The 21203-nt window shown below is 35.4% G+C and overlaps 1 protein-coding gene across 1 annotated transcript; it reads right to left on the reverse strand.

The window, feature by feature from the left end:
* Positions 1-482: 482 nt before the first annotated feature.
* LOC123532512 (dentin sialophosphoprotein-like) lies at positions 483-18025 on the reverse strand. Its single transcript, XM_045313968.2, has 3 exons — positions 17878-18025; positions 8255-8305; positions 483-3326 (listed from the first exon to the last, which is right to left on the reverse strand). The coding sequence occupies exons 1-3, from the start codon at positions 17945-17947 to the stop codon at positions 1714-1716; spliced, it is 1734 nt and encodes a 577-aa protein (XP_045169903.2). The 5' UTR covers positions 17948-18025; the 3' UTR covers positions 483-1713.
* Between the last annotated feature and the right edge of the window lie 3178 nt (positions 18026-21203).

Raw genomic sequence — 21203 nt, forward strand, 5'->3', positions numbered from 1 at the left:
TTGTATCTATTTTTCGTGTTCTTGCATTTCCCAAGATGTTTCGATGATATTATTTTTACACTGGAGATTCTAATTTCAATTTACGGACTATCCTTGAAAAGAAACTGGATAAAGAAAGGAGGGTATATGTATATCAATGTAATTTGTGTCTAATGATAAGACAAAGATGTGCAGCATATGCAAATTTTCTCTTAAATAAATGACTGAAACTTAAATGATCGTTTTATAGAAACACGTAAACTTGTTTTACAACCGGGACAACTCTTCAGATTAAACAATTTGACTCTGATTTGCTATTTTCCGTTCTCAGCTGCAACTTTAGGGGATTAAAATAATGCGTATTTCTAGATTTAGGACTAATACTATTTTCATTATAATCACATCTTAGCTTATTTTTATCAGTACAAGTCATAAATTTGTTCCGCGGCTAGATTAATATTAAAACATTGCTCTCAATTAACATTTTAAAATGACGACAAAAATTTTGATTTAACTGTATTTTATTGCTAATATAAATGCATATAGGTAGTTATTATAACACATTACAATTAACACGTTTTAAATGAAAAGTAATGGATTGGACCACAAGTTTTTCCAACATTAATGACGGCCCTCCCCTGAAATTAAAACGATTTGTGTTCAAAATCCATAAAATACTTAATGAATGTTTCATGTGCAGTATGTTATAATTATTGTATAAAGAAAATACTTTACTCAAGGAAAATGAATGTATGAAATTAAAAAACGAAAAACAAAAAAACAGAAGAAAATATCACGTCACCAACGAAGTCACCTGTTCGATATGAAATTTGCACGTAAATAAGAAAAGACATTGATGACTTCGTGAGCTCAGTATGCGGTCGGAATTGTCCAGCAGAAACAGCTGTCAGCTTGGAATATGGAGTTGGATGCGATGCACATTTAAAGACCATCAGAAAGTGAAATTCAATGCATTCATGTTTCAGCTCACCATATAACAACGTACGAGCTCAAGGTGAGAAATTGAGATTTGTCAACTTTCGCTATCGTATATTGTCTTGACAAGCACACTGTTCTACCAGAACAGGTAGTTGGAACGTTGTTTGAGTGTTGTAGTTTACGCAGAACAAGCGGACGAAATGACACGTTTCTGATCCTGTAATTATAAATCTAGGCAATTCGTACCCTTTTTGTACCAAATGAAATACATAGGAACGATATGCACCTGTATTGCAAATGAGTCCGTTTCTAATTACGCCTGTTCATTTAGCCGAGATGTTTGTCTTTTCCTCAAACACTACTGTACAGTTCGACGGGAGTAGATGATCGTCAGTTTTATTGAGAATATCTCATTGCAGGTATGTACAATGCTTGTCGAAAAATGATAAAGAAGTTTACTTTAAAAGAGCTGCTTTCTAGACAAAGTATGCATATATTTCTAGAATTATTTTTACACGCACATGTTAACAAACGAAGGTTTGGATCATACTATAAAGAGCAACAAGATACTTCGTTGCCATGTATATCTATCTGGATAAAACAAAGCAGCAAAAAAATAAAAATCGTTGAAATTCTAAATTCTCGAACTAATTCATGAAACCACCTCTGCTTTGCTGATATGAAATTGATGCGTTAACGCCAAAGATAGAGTGAAAGTAAATCAAAACATTAACGTGAAAATTAAGTAACTTTAATTTTGATAGAAATTCCTTCTGTTGTAATAGTGCAAATGCATCAACCTAAAGAACGCTTCTTCCTGTTTGATGTCTCATCGGTACTAGAGTCAGTGTCTTCCGTAAAAGCACTGTTACTGGCGTCGCTGGTACTGGAGTCAGAGGTTTCTGTAAAATCACTGTTACTGTCATCACCGTCCGAACGCTTCTTCCTGTTTGATGCCTCATCGGCACTAGAGCCAGCGTCTTCCGTAGAGACACTGTTACTGTTTTCGCTGGTACTAGAGTCAGAGGTTTCTGTAGAAGCACTGTTACTGGCGTCGCTGGTATTGGAGTCAGAGGTTTCTGTAGAAGCACTGTTACTGGCGTCGCTGGTATTGGAGTCAGAGGTTTCTGTAGAAGCACTGTTACCGTCATCACCGTCAGAACGCTTCTTCCTGTTTGATGCCTCATCGGTACTAGAGCCAGAATCTTCCGTAGAAACACTGTTACTGTCTTCGCTGGTACTAAAGTCAGAGGTTTCTGTAGAAGCGCTGTTACTGGCGTCGCTGGTACTGGAGTCAGAGGTTTCTGTAGAAGCACTGTTACCGTCATCACCGTCAGAACGCTTCTTCCTGTTTGATGCCTCATCGGTATTAGAGCCAGAGTCTTCCGTAGAAACACTGTTACTGGCGTCACTGGTACTGGAGTCAGAGGTTACTGTAGAAGCACTGTTACCGTCATCACCGTCAGAACGCTTCTTCCTGTTTGATGCCTCATCGGTATTAGAGTCAGAGTCTTCCGTAGAAACACTGTTACTGGCGTCGCTGGTACTGGAGTCAGAGGTTTCTGTAGATGCACTGTTACCGTCATCACCGGTACTAGAGTCAGAGGTTTCTGTAGAAGCACTGTTACCGTCATCACCGTCAGAACGCTTCTTCCTGTTTGATGCCTCATCAGTATTAGAGTTAGAGTCTTCCGTAGAAACACTGTTACTAGCGTCGCTGGTACTGGAGTCAGAGGTTTCTGTAGATGCACTGTTACCGTCATCTCCGGTACTAGAGTCAGAGGTGTCTGTAGAAGCACTGTTACCGACATCACCGTCAGAACGCTTCTTCCTGTTTGATGCCTCATCGGTACTAGAGCCAGAGTCTTCCGTAGAAACACTGTTACTGTCGTCGCTGGTACTGGAGTCAGAGGTGTCTGTAGAAGCACTGTTACCGTCATCACCGTCAGAACGTTTCTTCCTCTTTGATGCCTCATCGGTATTAGAGTCAGAGTCTTTCGTAGAAACACTGTTACTAGCGTCGCTGGTACTGAAGTCAGAGGTTTCTGTAGAAGCACTGTTACCGTCATCACCGGTACTGAAGTCAGAGGTTTCTGTAGAAGCACTGTTACCGTCATCACCGGTGCTGGAGTCAGAGGTTTCTGTAGAAGCACTGTTACCGTCATCACCGGTGCTGGAGTCAGAGGTGTCTGTAGAAGCACTGTTACTGTCATCACCGTCCGAACGCTTCTTCCTGTTTGATGCCTCATCGGTACTAGAGCCAGAGTCTTCCGTAGAAACACTGTTACTGGCGTCGCTGGTACTGGAGTCAGAGGTGTCTGTAGAAGCACTGTTACCGTCATCCTCGTCAGAACGCTTCTCTATCCTTAGTCTGACATTATCACTCTCCGCTGCTGTCATTAAACGAACTGAAAATAAGGAGAAACTGATTCAGAAGAAAATGTGGAAGAACATCTATGATCCATCATGTTACTAAACCCTACTAAAATGATAATAACAGTAAATGGAATGTAAAATATGTTAAAGTGGAATTATATGCATTTTTCAAGTAAAAATCAAGCTTAAATAGATGTGCATGTAAAAAGGATGGAGGAATTATAGCTTTTAACCCAACATACCAAACTCTTACTGTTACCAGTGCAAAATAATAAGTTTCCAAATATGACTTTTCTTATTTTGACTGGGGCAGTCTTTTTAAAAAAAACGTCAAACTGCAAGCAGGAGATGCTTCCCTTCTACTTCAGAAATTAGGGAGATCATTGCGCAGAAGATTGAAAAAATATCTATTATTTTATCAGTCCGATTTCTTTATTTTTAAAGCATCAACTTCAAATACTAATGCGGCATTATCGTTAATTTAACACATCTAATTGCACAGCAACCGAAAATTGCTTTTATAGAACACTCACACAAAACACACTATGTGCAGTATTAGATGCGCATAATGTCACTTTAACTTTAAACATTCGTTAATGAAGCGACTTTAATCTAAGGGGGCTTCTTATCTAAAGTTCATTATCATCTCGTTATAATTATAATCAAAGCAATACGGGGTGCTTTAACAAGTATTTATGGTCTTAATGACAGTGTTTTGGTCGGCTAGGTAACCGGGTAGTAGAACGCCCTCTTCGTATGCGTTAGGTCGTCTGCTGGCTCCCAAAAACTCATTAACTGACTTAACTAACAAAGTTTTACGTGCCCGTTAACAACATGTGTTTATACTTTTATCATTAGGATAGTTCTGCATGTTTGTTCTAATGTATAGTTTCCTTTAATCATCTATATTCAAAGCAGTATTGTATCCGAAGGAAATACAGCTAATAAAAATGGTAGGGTAGTGCGCTGGATATTGTTAGACTGATTTGAAATTAATGGTCCTCCGGGTAATTTTGAAATTTCATGGGAAGATTGGACATGCCGAGTAGATGATCTCTATTGCAGCAAACCATCATTGTCTTTGACACTCGCCCCTGTCTCCAATTGACTTTTTGCCTATTACTACTATGATTTTGGGAGAGACATGCGCCTTTCTGCAAAAGCATCTTCTAATAGTCATGTAGCATCATGTAGTAGCCCTTTACCAAGATTGTTCAAATTATCTCCCTGGGGTTAAAACTTGCCCCGCCCAGGAGGTCGGCGGGCACAAGTTTTTAAGCAAACAATTGAACGCAAGTGAGTGATATAGGGCCATCATGACCATCTTGTTTATAATTTTCCTGCTTACAATGATATGGCCAAATAGAAGGTACAGGTCCCTGTGCTAATTTGTTCCTAACTCGCCAACTACTTTTCTGTTTATTTTGCGCTATTATTTTGATTTTTAGCTCAGTTTTTGTGATCCCCCGATGTCCGGCGTCCATCGTCTGTCTGTCTGTCGTCTGTTAACATTTATCTTGTGTATGCGATAGAGGCTGTACTTTTCAACTGATCTTCATGAAATTTTATCAGAATAATTGCCTTGATAAAATCTAGGTTAAGTTTGAAAATGAGTTATCTGGGGTCAAAAAGTAGGTCACTAGGTCAAATAAAAACCTTGTGTATGCGAAAGAGGCTGTAGTTTGCAACTGATCTTCATGAAATTTGGTCAGAATAATTGCCTTAATGAAATCTAAGTCAAGTTTGAAAATGGGTCACCTGCGGTTAAAAACTAGGTCAAATCAAAGAAAAAACATTGTGTATGCGATAGAGGCTGTTATTTCCAACTGATCTTCATGAAATTTGATCAAAATAATTGCCTTGATAAAATCTGGGTTAAGTTTGAAAATGGGTCATCTGGGGTCAAAAACTAGGTCAATAGGTCAAATCAAGGAAAAACCTTGTGTATGCGAAAGAGGCTGTAGTTTTCAATTGATCTTCATAACATTTGGTTAGAATGATTGGCTTGATGAAATCTAGGCCAAGTTTGAAAATGGGTCATCTGGAGTTAAAAACGAGGCCACCATGTCAAATCAAAGAAAAACCTTGTGTATGCGATAAAGGCTGTAATTTTCAACTGATCTTCATGAAATTTTGTCAAAATGATTGCCTTGATAAAATCTAGGTCAAGTTTGAAAATGGGTCTTCTGGGCCAAAAACTAGGTCACAAGGTCAAATCAAAGATAAACCTTGTGTATGCGATAGAGGCTGTATTTTTCAACTGAACTTCATGAAATTTGATCAGAATAATTGCCTTGATAAAATCTAGGTTAAGTTTGAAAATAGGTCATCTTGGGTCAAAAACTAGGTCACTAGGTCAAATCAAAGAAAAACCTTGCGTATGCGAAAGAGGCTGTAGTTTTCAACTGATATTCATGAAATTTTGTCAGAATAATTGCCTTGATGAAATCTAGGAAAACTTTGAAAATGGGTCATCTGCGGTTAAAAGCTAGGCAACTAGGTCAAATAAAAGAAAAACCTTGTGTATGCGATAGAGGCTGTAATTTTAAACTGATCTTTATGAAATTTTATCAGAATGATAACCTTGATGAAATCTAGGCCAATTTTGAAAATGGGTCATCTGGGTCGAAAACTAGGTCACAAGGTCAAATCAAAGGTAAGCCTTGTGTATGCGATAGAGGCTGTGTTTTTAAAATGATATTTATGAATTTTTTGTCAGAATGATTGCCTTGATAAAATCTAGGTCAAGTCCGAATATGTGTTATCTGGGGTTAAAAACTAAGTCACTAGGTCAAATCAAAGAAAAAAAATTGTGTGTGCAATAGGAGCTGCATTTTTACCGGATCTTCATGAAATTTGACCAGAATGTTTGTCTTGATGAAATCTAGGTCGAGTTTGAATATGGGGCATCTAGGGTCAAAAACTAGGTCACCCGGTCAAATTAAAGAACAACCTTGTGTACGCAATAGGGGCTGCTTTTTACACTGGACGTTCATAAATTTAGTCAGAATGATTGCCTTGATGAATTCTAGGTCGGGTTAGAATATGGGTCATCTGTGGTCAAAACTGAGGTCACTAGGCCAAATGAAAGAAAAACCTTGTATATGCGATAGAGACTGTATTTTTAAATTGATTTTCATGAAATTTGGTCAGAATGATAGCCTTGATGAAATTAAGGTCAGGTTCGAATATTGGTTAATATCTGAGCTCAAAAACTGGGTCGCTAGGATAAGTAAAAGAAAAATGTTTTGTATGTGATATAGGCTGTATTTTACTATTTTTCAATTGAGGTTCATGAAATTTGGTCAGAATGATTGCCTTGATCAAATCTAGGTCAAGTTCGAATGTAGATCATCTTGGCTCAAAAACCAGGTCACCAGGTCAAATGGAAGAAAGTACTTGTTTACACTTAAGAAACCACATTTTTGATCCAATCTTAATGAAAATTGGTCAGAATATTTATTTCTATGAAATCACAAGGTCAAACATGTTTACACTGTTATGGTGTGTTTCTCAGGTGAGCTACCTAGGGCCATCTTGGTCCTCTTGTTTTATACCAAAGCCTATCTATAGTGAAAATAATAAACTTAACGAAAGAAGTTGCAATTACTGTTTTACACTAAATAGATATCACATGGTTGATAATCAATTCAAGAAAACATTTACGAAGTACATTTATACTATACAAACTTAATAAAACGCGCTTGCATTTAAGTGTTCAGTAAGAATGGATATTTGCTTTGCGTATCATATATATACTTTTCTTAAGTTAGCTTGAAGATAAAATGGTTTAAATGCTTGCATTTTTCGTCGTACCGTGACATCTCTCCCTCCACAAAATGTATATGTGCCGCACCACGAGAAAACCAACATAGTGCGCTTGCGATCAGCATGGATCCAGACCAGTCTGTGCATCCGCGCAAATTGGTCAGAATCCGTGCTACTCGCTAAAAGTTTTTCTAATTGTAATCGGCTTTGAAAGCGAACAGCATGGTTTGGATCTATGCTGGTCGCAAACGCAATATGTTGGTTTTCTCATGACACGGTTCATATGTGATTGGCCGCCTTTAAGGTAAGACTTTAAGTATATGTCATTTGTGATGATTAGTTAAATTTTAACTCTTTCCAAACAAAAACATTTCGTTTGCTATCCGAGCTATAAAGTAAAATTTGAATACAACTGATTTATTGCGATGTTATCATTATAGGTATTAATGCCTCTAGTTTAATATGCAAGACTTCACAGTATGGAGTTTCCACCATCATATTTTGCACATAGCTAACATTCCAGAACGTAGTTTTAATTATAACGGGATCCGGACATTTGCCCCCAGGACATTTGCCCCCCAATGAAAAAGTGGACTGCTGGACATTTGCACCCCAGTTGAAATGATAGATAGGACATTTGCCCCCCAGTGCTTATTTCTGAAATGGACATTTGCCCCCCCCCCCCCCCCCCCCCCCAATATTTTTGTCCCCCAGTGATTTTTTGGGAACTTCGTACAAGACATTCGTCATATTTTAGGGGGCAATATCTTTGTTTTATACAATTTTGTAGTAGATAATTGCCAAATTAACAAGTTCGAGTGTTAAAAAATTGCACTAATTAAGAAATTATAACGCTGTTATGAGCACTTTTATTACTCAATAATATGCTATTATTTACCTTAACACCTTAAAGTAAATAACATATTTATCAAATTATTATTAATAGAACAGTTTTTCTTTACTGAAAATTGCCTTTAAGAGTAATTTTATTAATAAAACAACAAAAAATATAGTTATATATACTGGCATATAGGACAAAAATATTGGGGGGCAAATTTCCATTCCAAAAATAAGCCATGGGGGACAAATGTCCTATCTACCATTTCAACTGGGGGGCAGATGTCCAGCAGTTCATTTTTTCATGGTGGGGGAGTGGGGGGGGGGGGGGCAAATGTCGGAAACATTTCTTTACCTGTCTCTGCAATGACTTCGACGCCTTCAGTGAGTGCCGGTTTATATATACCTGAAAGAAAATGATAGCATTTATTAAAGACATATGTTTGTTCGATGTCAACAGCGGGCGCAGTGATGCAGGTCTAACATTGTCTGATTACGAAACCAAGGCCTCAATCTGTTAACATAAAATAACTAACATTTAGCAAACTTGCACTGTCGTCCCGCTTAAAATACAAATAGTTTATATAGGAGTTGCCTATATAGGTGGACGGATAGCTCAGTGGTTTGCACACTGGCCTTCCAGGTCGGGGGTTAGATCCCCGGTAGCTCATCGGGAATTTTCAGAAACGTTTTTCAGTGTTTCCCATCCAACTAGAGGTGTACAGGTCAGGAACCCAGGCAATCTTTGCGTGCATCAGTGCTATACACTGGGCACGTTAAAGAACCAGGCTGTCTATTCGCAACGAGCTAGGCTAAGTTAGCCGGACAAGCCTGTATCTGACTTCTGATCTCTCTGTCGTGGGGGCTTTGTCTCACTCTGTCCCTCTGGTCAGATCGCTGACTGTCTGTACTAGTAGAGGATGAATTATGCGCCCTGTGTGGCTGCATTTGAACTATGTAAAGCGCCTTTAAACGTGAAATTGATCATTAAAAGGGTGCTATATAAACCTGGTATTATAATAATGAAAATAACAATATAAGATATAAACAAATTCTGAGGTGTCTAAATAAAGCCAATGAATGAAGGAGAGTCACACAGTCACACACTTTAAAAGTGCACAATTTGTATGCATGCATAATTATGTAAAGGGTATTATGCCACACTAATTTATTTGTAATTCAAAAATAATTGTCTTGCTGTTTAACTAGTTCCTACTTGTTCTCTGTCTTAGACTAGAAAAGACTTTGAAATTTTCTTTTCGGTAATGTTATACACATACCAATTCTAATTTTGCTTAAATGTTTGTCCTCTCAAAATAAAAGATAACTACCTTAGCTGAGGCACAGTTCTTTATATCCGCCACGAGTTTCAAAATGCTCAGGAATCCCGTGATGGTATATATTTTTCTTTAATTTCTCATGTTTAAAGTTTAGCTTAGTTTCACAGAAAAGATTGCACAGATTTTAATCTTGAAATAATCATGAAACTTTTAAGAATACAATGTATATACATTTGAAGATTGCGTCCTACAGGACGTAAAAGTGAAACAAGTAGGCATTTGCCATTTGTTCCTTTACAGCAATATCATTCATGTGAATTTTGACATTGTTTACATTTTGAGAAATAAGTTTTGCGACTTGCTCGCCTTAAACAAATGGTTCCCGAAATAGTTTTAAATTATCTTTATTTACACATCCAGTTTGATGTGAAAAGTTTTTTTTTTTATTTTTATTTTTTTTTTAATGTTGGAAACTAAATCTAGGTAAAAAAAAAGAAACAATAATTTATTTGACATTCTGAAATAAATATGGCGGCGAAACATTAGAAAAAAAAATGTCCATGTGTTTTGCAGGGTAGAAAATTCAACGACATTTTCTTGTAAAAGTAACGCTCGTACTCATCATTTTTGGTATTTTTGTTATTTAAAAATATATAATTAGTAGCAGTTTAAGTGAAATATGATACCGAAATATTCGTACGAAAATTTCCATTCATTTTCTTACAACCCGTTGCCGAACTTACTGAGAGGGTTCAGAGAAGTTTTCATACTCAAATGACCCGTGCCATGAGAAAACCAACATAGTGGCTTTGCGACCAGCATGGATCCAAACCAGCCTGCGCATCCGCGCAGTCCGGCCAGGATCCATGCTGTTCGCTAACAGTTTCTCTAATTCCAATAGGCTTTGAAAGCGAACAGCATGGATCCTGACCAGACTGCGCGGATGCGCAGGCTAGTCTGGATCCATGCTGGTCGCAAACCAACTATGTTGGTTTTCCCGTGGCACGGCTCAAATACGCAAACTTACCTACAGATATATCATTTAAATTCTTATTATTTACTTTATTTGTCCTTGCTTTCCCAAGATGTTTCGAGGATATCATCACACTGGTTAACCGGCTATCCTGACGCCCGCTGGAAATGTAACCCAGCTGGAAATGTAACCCAGCTGTGAATCGGTAGGTAAAGTTTTTCATTTATTTCTATTAAAACGAAACCAATTCTTGCAAATCAACCTGACAGATTTGTCAATGAATAACCATGGCTTACATTTACAATTTCTGGGCCAAAAACGATTGTTATGTTTTGAGATATTCGCTAACAATTTCTTCACAGATGTGTCCTTTCGGAACACCTGTGTGAAGTTTCCGGGTTCTACGTTATTCTTGAAAAAGTATATTAGCCGTTAAATAGGCAAGGTCGAGAAAAAAAGACAGTCGAAAACGACCACTGTATTTGAAATAGGCAGTCGTTAAAGTCAGCTGTCGGCTATCGAGAATACAGCTGTATAAAAGTAAAAAAAAATAACTGTCTTGTAGACATGTTATATGCCCCGTTGTGTCTCTTCTTTATGTATATTTTGTATCTGTTTAGTCTGTTTGTGTTTTTGCGATTTCTTTCATCTTTCATTTGTGTAAAATGTGTATACTTGCAGTCAGTAAACAGTTTGTATATACTTATGTATGGTTCTTATTGCCATGTCGAGTAATTTTGGTTGATGTTATTATCATTGCCCTTTTGGTTTAGAGTCTAGAAGTTGCTTTGTTCCTTTCGTCCGTCCGTCCGCCCGCAGTGTCTTGTCCGGGCTCTGATTCTACATGCATGGCCTGATAAAAATAAGTATTTATTTTTCAACTTCAAACATGTGTTACCGATGATACAAGTATTAGTGAGGCCCATTCATTAATGACCACCTCCAATGTCAGTATAGCAAAAAATGTTTTACCCAGAGCTATAAGTAAGTATTTTGTGTCAGGCTGGCAATTACTACATGCATAGGCAAAATTTCAAATATATTATGTCGTATAGTAGAACTGGTATTTTTTGAAACGGTATTTATGAATAAAACAAAATGACAGATTTACATTAGGAGCAATTAAATAATTATGTATGAACAAATAAGATTATACACCTATCAAGCACCGCACTAAGAACACTTTTCAAAACAAGAACGGGCATCTGAGATTCATTAAAGATACTGAATTCTTCAAACATGTCAAACTAAAGTCTTCTTTCATCAAGGGACAGTACCCTGTATTTACCGTTGATAAGAAGAATTAGATATGCGAGTTTCTCCCCTTATCTACCCGTTTGGTAACATAGCGTATCTTATCACCTAGCCTGAGATTCAGTCGGTGATATATTTTGCTTTGTCATAACATACGCACTATCTTATGTGTATGAGAAAGTTGCTGTTACTGGCCCGTTTAGTTTCTAACAGTAGAACAGAAACACATGAAAAATCAACAGACTGGAACCCAGGCTACTTTTCACAAATAAACAGTGTTGTATATATCATCTATAAAAGAAAAGGAAAGACGAAATGAGAGTCCGTATAATTAATGCAAGAATTTTACAGGATAAAATATTTTCATGATTACCTCAAATAATAACCAACCTTATGAAAAGATAGCTATGAAGTGATTATGATCATATGAATTGTAATGATAAAAGAAATAATTTCATCAGTGATATGTGATTGAAATTTTAATTAAAAACATTTAAATTGTAAAGATATCCGGATAAGAAAATTTTGATTCATCAAAAGCTTTTAAAACTCGATTTGTAACATTTAGTGTTAAAATAACATTTTGCTTCAAGGCTTTCTTTCGATTTTAGTTCATTTTTGAGTACAGGCTATGAAATGGACTAAGGCAGTCTGGTATTGTGGAAACTTTAACTTGCAGCAATTAAAACACATGTTTTTACAATATACATGTAACAGTACAGAAAGAAATAAAAATTTAAGACACCGGTCACATAATTTTAAGTACTAAAATTTTAGGTTTATCAGACCACTATCGCATTTGCATTTGCTTTTGCTTAATTAATCAAGTATGATATGTTGCGCAACAGAACATCTGGTTGTATATGGATAGCACACACTGCATGCAGTTGTGTAAACTCGCATTCTGTGATCAAAAGTATTCAATAATTTCCGAAAAAGTCAACGTTTTAGGATATATTTTTAGGATAGAAATATGATGATTTAATTAAACATCCAGTTCATTTTCTTTCATTTCTTTTCATCATGAAGTTTTTCTTTTTATAGCTGACCCTTATACAGGCGCGGATACCTGCTGTGTTAACAGAAGTTTTATCATATTGTCATGCTGACAGCTACTATACTTAACACTTTGCTATAATCAGAAACACATTACACGCTTATATATAATAAGCAAAACAGCCAACATGCTATATGATATTTTACTTTAAAATCAAAATTACTGTAATATTAAAATCTATTTTAAATTAAACGATATCAAGTTAAAAGATATATCATGTCAGGCCGTTGTTCACATTTAAACTTAGAATAGTTTTGACAACTATTTGTTCGACTGTAAACATGATAATTACAATTAAACACTCGAATCAATAGAATATTTTATATACTTCCAGTAGTGCTAATTTTATTTATTAGTCCATTATATCATATAGCAATCTGGTAATACATATAATAACAGTAAAATTAATACAGTCGTTTGTTGATATAGCTGTGATTTATTCTGTTATGCACTGATCCGATTCTGATAAATACAATGTAGATCTAATAGAAGCGAAACCCCTGTAAAAACAGTTTAGAATTCTGATTTTGTTTATTTTCTATACTGAATCTGCACGTTATACTATTTTTATTTCGCACGCACTAATTTCACGTTTACAAAAAATGCAACAGATACATTCTGTCACTGACAGTGGATGTACAATTTACAAAACTATAAACTGTAATTTTGGACATTTCAAATCTGTTATATTCTAAGATCGAATATTTCAATGACACGTGGTTGAGACAATTTACATTTTTTGACTGTAACAATGACACATGACTGACTTTCACCGAAATACACAGTAATTTTTGACACCATTTTCTTCTCTTTTTTAAAAAATAAAATAAACGATATGTAACGCAAAATGGGATAAAGGCAATATTTTATCTTTTATTTTTAAAACAATCAGCCAAAAAACTTAAGCTTTACAATGGTATCTTATCAGCTAACCGAACATAACTCGGACATTTTGGGCAGAGTGGCTAAAGTGCAATTTTAGCCGTTTTTAAATGCAAATGGAAGCAAGATGCTATTGAATTACTTTGAATATTTTTATATCATCATTTTGTTTGTTTGTTATACTTTCACGTCATAACAGTGATAAAATTTGTTCCAGAGGAGAAACAGTATTAAATGTCTTTTAAAGTAAGCGAAAAACGTGTTTTGCTTGCATTTTATATAGGCTATATAGGGAAATGCTATGGTTGGTTTCAAATGAAATTGGAAGCAAGAAGAAATAGTGTTACATTTATAAAAAATACACCAGTGGAAAGATAAGAAAATGAATTGTATGGTAGGAACAGTGATAAATTTAAATATCAGAACAGGAAATAAGAATGGTGGAAACAAAATTTAATCCTTCTATATTTCAATGTAAAACTTAGGTCTGTCTGATATCGGAATGTCTCTGCGGCGGCTGTTCTCGCACCCCGCTGCGGATGGCTTGATAAGACGCCTAAGAAGAAAAAAGTTGGGTATGCGAAATTCAAAGGACTGACGACCAGAAGCAATCATTTGCACTTGCAAAACCCGAGGTGAAATTACTTTCTGTGGTAGCCCGGAGGCACCGGCTGGCAAAATGGCAATATGTACTATATTGCTTCGGTGTAACTGCAAAAATATATGATTGGCTTTCGCATGGTGGAAAAATGGCAAGAACGCGTGAACTAGGTTAAAATTCAGCCCGGGTGTGAAGGAATATAGTCCTAAAGACTCTTGAAGTGAAAGTGCCATTTTAAAAAATAATTACGTTTCTGTCAAATCACTGCCAGTAATACTTTTTACATACAAAAGTATTCAAAATCATCGGAGTTAACGGATAGTCTATAAATGTTAACATCCGAGTTCAACGACATCACTAGCGGGCGTTTCGACAGTCTTTTTTTCTCGACCATGCCTATTTAAAGCGGCATTATGCACATCTAATACTGCATATAGTGTGTTTTGGTTGAGTGTTCTATAAAAGCAATTTTCGGTTGCTGTGCAATTAGATGTTTTAAATTAACGATAATGCCGCATTAGTATTCGAAGTTGATGCTTTAAAAATAAAGAAATCGAACGGATAAAATAATAGATATTTTTTCAGTCTTCTGCGCAATGATCTCCCTTACCTGAAAATGGAAATTTCTGAAGTAGAAGGGAAGCAACTCCTGCTTGCAGTTTGACGTTTTTTTAAAAAGACTGCCCCAGTCAAAATAAGAAAAGTCATATTTGGAAATTCATTATTTTGTAACAGTAAGAGTTTGGTATGTTAGGTTAAAAGCTATAATTTCCTCCATCCTTTTTACATGCACATCTATTTCAGCTTGATTTTTACTTGAAAAATGCATATAATTCCACTTTAAACAAATGACTGAAATTTAAATAAAACATAAACTTGTTTTACAAGCGAGACAACTCGTCAGATGAAGAGCATTGAACCTGATTTGCTATTACGTAAAGCAATTTGCAGTAGTTTTGCAATGACTTTAGGTGTTATTCAATGTAAAATGTATGCGTGACTAATATTGTTTTCATTTCAATCACATCTTGCCTTATTTTTATCATTTAAATAACAAAAAATTAGTTCCGCACCTAGAGTATTATTGAAATATTGCCCTCGATGAACGTTAAACGTGACGATATGTATACATTGATAATATAAATGCATGGGTATTTATAACTCAATACAGTTAACACCCATATGACGAGCTTTTATACTGAAAAGTAAATAGGTTGTACCACAATTTTTAAAATGAATTGGAAAAGAAAGTAGAACAAAATGACGTCACCAACGATGACACTCATACGATATGAAATTTGCACGTCAATAGGAAAAAACATTGATGACTTGGAATGTAATTGTGATACACTACTTTGATTATTATTATTATACCGGATTTATATAGTGCCCTTTTCATGATAAACACGTTCAAAGGCGTTTTACATATAGCAAACGCAGTCACACAGGGCGCAAAATTTATCCTCTACTAGTACAGACACAGAGCAATCTGACCAGAGAAACAGAGTGAGATAAAGCCCCCCGAAACAGACAGAAATAACAGAGAGAGATACAGGCCTGTTCCGCTAACTTAGCCTAGCTCTTTCTGAAAAGGTAGTCTGGCTCTTTAACGGGCCCGGTGTATAGAACCGATACACGAGAAGCCGTCTTTCCTGGGAAGAACAAGTACAGGCCTCGTAGTCCGGTGGAAGCCACTCAAGAGCATCTCAGAAATTTCCAGTTCCTGGACCGGGATCCGAACCCCGGACCTCTGGATTGGCAGTCAAGTGTACCGCCGGCCCGCCTAACATAATTTTAGCGCAGGCATCTTTACACAGCTTCCCAGCATATTTTGAAATTGAATAAATGTAACACAATACTTTGACAGTTTTCAGAAAAAAAAACAACATTGATTCAGATGGAAACATTTTACTGATTATAGATCATCTGATTTTTTTTCATAGTATTCATGACTTCAAAGAACATATTTTGCTGCTGAAGATGTTCCGTAATTATTAGCAAAGTTGAATGTAAAATCGTCATGTAGGTATTTGAAAATTAATTATCTTCAAACAAGATGCAGTATTATGATATTATCATGGTTATATGTGCAATTCATTAATGCACAGTAAAGTCTTTTCATCTAGCAAAATATTCAAAGCAGAAATGGAAATGATTCACGCCATTAGAAAACCAACATAGTGACTTTGCGACCAGCATGGATCCCGACCAGCCCGCGCATCTGCGCAGTCTGGTCAGGATCCATGCTGTTCGCTAACGGTTTCTCTAATTGCAGTAGGCTTTAAAAGTGAACACCATGGATCCTGACCAGACCGCGCGGACGCGCAGGCAGGTCTGGATCCATGCTGGTCGCAAAGCCACTATGTTGATTTTTCCATGGCACGGCTCATTAATAAAGATAATATTGAGCGCAATTTTCAACTTCTATCAATCTATAATGTAACGAAATATGCTTTCTATTAAACGAGTGATTGAAAAGGAGATAGAATGGTTTAAAAACACGAAAAATATTCTATATCTTCCTGATTATACACTACAATTACAGTTAATCTCATAATTATGACTGTTTAGGTAGCAGGGTACACTTCGAATTTTGGCCCACGTCAGTATTTGTAATAATTAGAACTTCGTGAGTTTGGATGTCTGTAAATTAAGGTGAGAGATAATGATTGTTAATTCTTTAGAAAGTTTATACAGCCGACACATGAAAAATTCTGATGTCAGTTGTAAAACTAACTGCTGGTAGCTTTGTATGAATCAATGAGGCACCTTTTCGCCGAAAATTCAAATCAAGAGAGGGTTCTGTGCTCTTTGATTGATACTCAGGAACATTTTCGCTATTTTGTGAAAACACGAGCTGGATGCTCCTCCTCCCGCTCCCCCTCCCCCACCCCGCCCAGCACATTCCGTTTATATCCTGAAGTTCAGTAAGGACTATTAAATTGAGAAATGAGGACTATTAAATTGAGAAATGCACTAAAATTGGGCATTGTTCTTGCAGCGGGATCATTACAGGCTGTTCATTAAGTGCAAAATTGATGATTCTGGCATGCTATTTTTCATGGATGGTGTAAAACTTTCGTTTTGATAACTTTCTTTATTTCATGTTTCTTTATTCTTGTATGAGAATTCTGATCTTGCCATTAATTAAAAGCACAAACCATGCACGCAACTTATAAAATGGCCACCCTGATTCTGCTCATAAGGGAAGTGCAATATTGCGACTCGCTACATGTAAGACTGTCCGTGCCCAAAATTTTCGAATCTAAAAGTAGCCTGCTACCTTAAATCTTAATATTACTGCCCATACATTACTTTTCTGCTCTTAAGCAAATGTAAGCGTAATTCGAGGTGGTAACATTACATATTTAGTTTAATCATATTTTATTGTACATATATACAGAAACACAAACAACAATCACATACATTAAAAATGTCATATATACAAATGGGTTGGGCCAAAAGTTATTACAACATTATCGAGGGCCCTTCCCAGTATTATATATGCTACGTTGCTGTCTCTGTTAGACCAAAGACTTCGTGTTGTCGGATAGTTTGATAGCAAAGAACACACACAATGTGACTAGAACTTGAGAAACTCGAATAGTTAATTTGTGTTTTACCAGAGGAAAATGCAGACGTACATCCCTTGATGTAAGAATACATAAGTTTAATATGTTTGCACACAGATTTATCCTTATAGATTCTCGGCCCAATTCAAAATACGATTTAAACAACTAAAAAACCAATCATAGTTTGTTTGTTTTTACATGTGTGTCGGTTTCTAACTTTTGAACGTTACTTTTCATTTATAGACAGACACATTTTTATATTTGTCTTTTTTTCTTTTTTTTCCCTTTTATTTAGTTGTTGTTTTTTTTTATATATATCTGAACAAATTTAAATGCAGATTAATAAGGCAAATACTAACCTCTGCTATGAGATTCCTTAAAGAAACACGGAAATATTACAAAAAGTAACCCGATAAATCGAACATCCATTTTCCTCTGCTAACGTTTTAAAATATGTATGATATAAGACTGAGGTTCTGTTAAGTTGAGCGTTTTCGTGTGGGTACTGGGCTTATATATAACGGATGACATAAATCAACAGATACGTGTCAGATGGTCCGTTTACCATAGGCTGATACCCACTCGTGCTTGTCCTATTACTGGGCGTATTTTGATTACGTCAGGTGTTTACTGATTATCAAAATTTTAAATCTTTAAAAGTCGAAATAAATTTTGTATGAAATTTATATATCAAGTAAGGTTTTCTACCAAATTTTCATTAAGGGAGTCTTGCAATACGTTTGAATTCATTCCATCCAGCCTTTTTATTATCAAGTTCTTTATGTTTTAAATATATAATTTCATTTCATTTTATCTTCTATTTTGTAAACCTCTGCAACAAATTAAACGGTATGAGTACATTCAGTAATGCAGTTATGAATTAAAACTATTTAGAGATCCTTTGGATACATAGAATGTAATCAGCCCAGCCTGGTTTGATTGAGTCAGTTAATCTCCATTTCAGACCTTAATTGAGACTTTGAACAAATCTAATACTAGTATGTTATGAAAGTTTAAAGTTAGAAAAAGAGTGTACATAAGACATCATGCTCGACTTTTCTGAATCAGAGCTTTGTCAGTAAAAAGGGGCACAATAGTCAGAAGCTTTGAAAATAACAGAGCTATTGGTCATTATATAAAACTTAAATAAAAATATCCTATGTTAAAAAGAGACATAAATCTGTTTAGAGTCAGATTCAAGAGTATTGGTTTTCCTGGTGTAGGCTTTGACAGTAAATAACTATTCAAGTTTCAAACCTACTTTGATGGCAATTTTCAAGGGGGTAGGGGGGGGGGGGGGGGGGGGGGGGCGTAGGTTCAAGCCCCACTGGGACCAATTTTTCTCTCCATATTTTTCTTTTTTCTAGTAAGTTTTTACTTCTTTCAAGACTTATTATGGATGTATAGTACAAACGTGGGAAATTTTCATTTTTTAAGCAATTTCTTGCTGTTCAAAGTGAATTTACCTCTAAATCAGGAGGGGAAGAGTTAGACATCTTTGAAAATACTGAGTTACATGCAGTAAAAGTTCTCTATTTTGCCTTCATTCTTTAGATGACATATTGTGGAAGAAATGCAAGTAGGTTTTACTTCTGCTCCAAGGTTATTTTTGAATGAAGTGAGCAAAATTCAAAACAGACCCGCAAGGTTTGACCTTAATGTTTCAATGGTGGAGTTAGAATCTGTTTCATTAAATTTGTTTACTTGAGGCACCCTAAAATATGATATTTGCAGTTTTATTTTATGTTTTGTAATTGTTTAACAGTAGTTTGATGTTTCTTTTATCAAAAATTAATGCTGTAATGAATTCTCTGCAAACGTTTTAGATAGTGGCTATCACATTGAAATTCGTTCCTACTTGAGCTTGAGGAAATACCATAAATTATACAAAATTTACAAAAAACGGCACGGTAAAAGTTGTTTAAAATTTGCAACACAGTGCGAAACATGGTCAACTTTAAGAATATACCAAGCAAATGCCATTTTTATAACATTACTATTAGGGGTCCAATACCTTAATAGGTCTAGTAACGTTTACAGAGATATTTAAAACTTTTGTAAAGTCAGCTAAAAATGCTACATTTTCACAGCAGTAAATATTCAAGTCACATATCAATGTGATAAGTATGGTTTAACGTTATGCATTGTTGTTTATTACATATTTTCTATCAGCATTTTCAAAAGCATAAATTATTTGATTACAGTGTACTGTATGCCAGTGTTATTACCTTTTTCACGAGTTTGCTTTATTGTGCATCTGCAAGTCAGATTTTCTCAATCCCTGTGGAATTATTTTTTGATGTAAAGGGGCTATACATTCTATTTTAAGGTTTTTATTAGTCAGTCGAAAGCCAAATGAAAACAAAGATATTTCTTCGCTCTTCGCTCGCTCCTGATTTTCTCAAAAACCAAAAAAAAAAAAAAAAAAAAAAATTAAATAATTTTTCCGCTCGACGCCTCATTTATTTTCAGGAAAAAAAATCAATTAACAGCTTTGCAATTTGGTGTGGCCCAAGTGTATCATCAATCATCTTGTACTGATCAAAATTGAGGAATAAAGATTGACATGCACAAACCCAGTTTTTCCTGTAGATTAAATCTTAGAATTAGAACATCACTATTACAAAATGAAAATTGATCATAAACAGAAATTTAAGACATTCATTATATTCATTATATTCGTTACATTAGAAAACCCCTTTTAAAACCCAATGATGCAAATTATCTTTTAACTTTATAACGCCCTTACTAAGTAATAGGTAGAAAAAAATGATTCATTAAAGGAAACTGGAGCATAATGTGACAAAATTAGTTTGCTATATATTCTATCGCTCTATTGCACATACATTTCCATAATTGGTACAGCGTTTGTACTTAATGTTTTAAAAATACAGTATAGTGTTTGTTTCATCAAGAGAACATGCTGAAGCAATCTAAACAATGTTAGATTGATGGAGATATGAGAAAGAAATTACTACAACTCATATTTTGCAAATAACCTCGGTTTTTTTAACCATGTGTAGGTTTGACATTAAACGGTTGCATATTGTTCTCAAAGTTCTAACTAAAAGTAAACATGACTATTCAAAATGGCAAAATCTATTTTTGACATCGGATCTTTACAGCATTTTTTTTCTTTAATTCTTTAATCTCTGTTCGAATGATACAAATCTTTTTTTAAAACTAAAAGAGTCAATTTCATACAAGCATATTATGGGAAAACGGGGAAATTCTTTGAAATATGGGCAAAGTCTACATACCAAATCTTTATTTTGTCAAGGACTTATTCCTTTGTTTCATCACTGAATTTTTGCTGCCTTTTTATCAGTTTGTTTGTGTTTGTGTGAAACTGTTTTAAGTATCATGAAACAAAACAAATGCAAAAAAAAAGTGAGTGGCAAACGTATGACTTTACTTATGATCTTAATACACACAATGGACCTTGAAATATATATATATATATATATATATATATATATATATATATATATATATATATATATATATATATATATATAATGCCGTACGCTTGAGATAAGATGTCGAGCGCGCGCGGGAGATAAGATGTCGTGCGCGCTCAAGATAAGATGTCGTTAGTACTATATAAGATGTCGTGCGCACGAGATAAGATGCAAAGAGCTCGAGATCGTGCACTCGAGATAAGATGCCGTGTGCACAAGATTAG

This window comes from Mercenaria mercenaria, chromosome 11 (assembly GCF_021730395.1).
Source record: "Mercenaria mercenaria strain notata chromosome 11, MADL_Memer_1, whole genome shotgun sequence".
Lineage (NCBI taxonomy): Eukaryota > Metazoa > Mollusca > Bivalvia > Venerida > Veneridae > Mercenaria > Mercenaria mercenaria.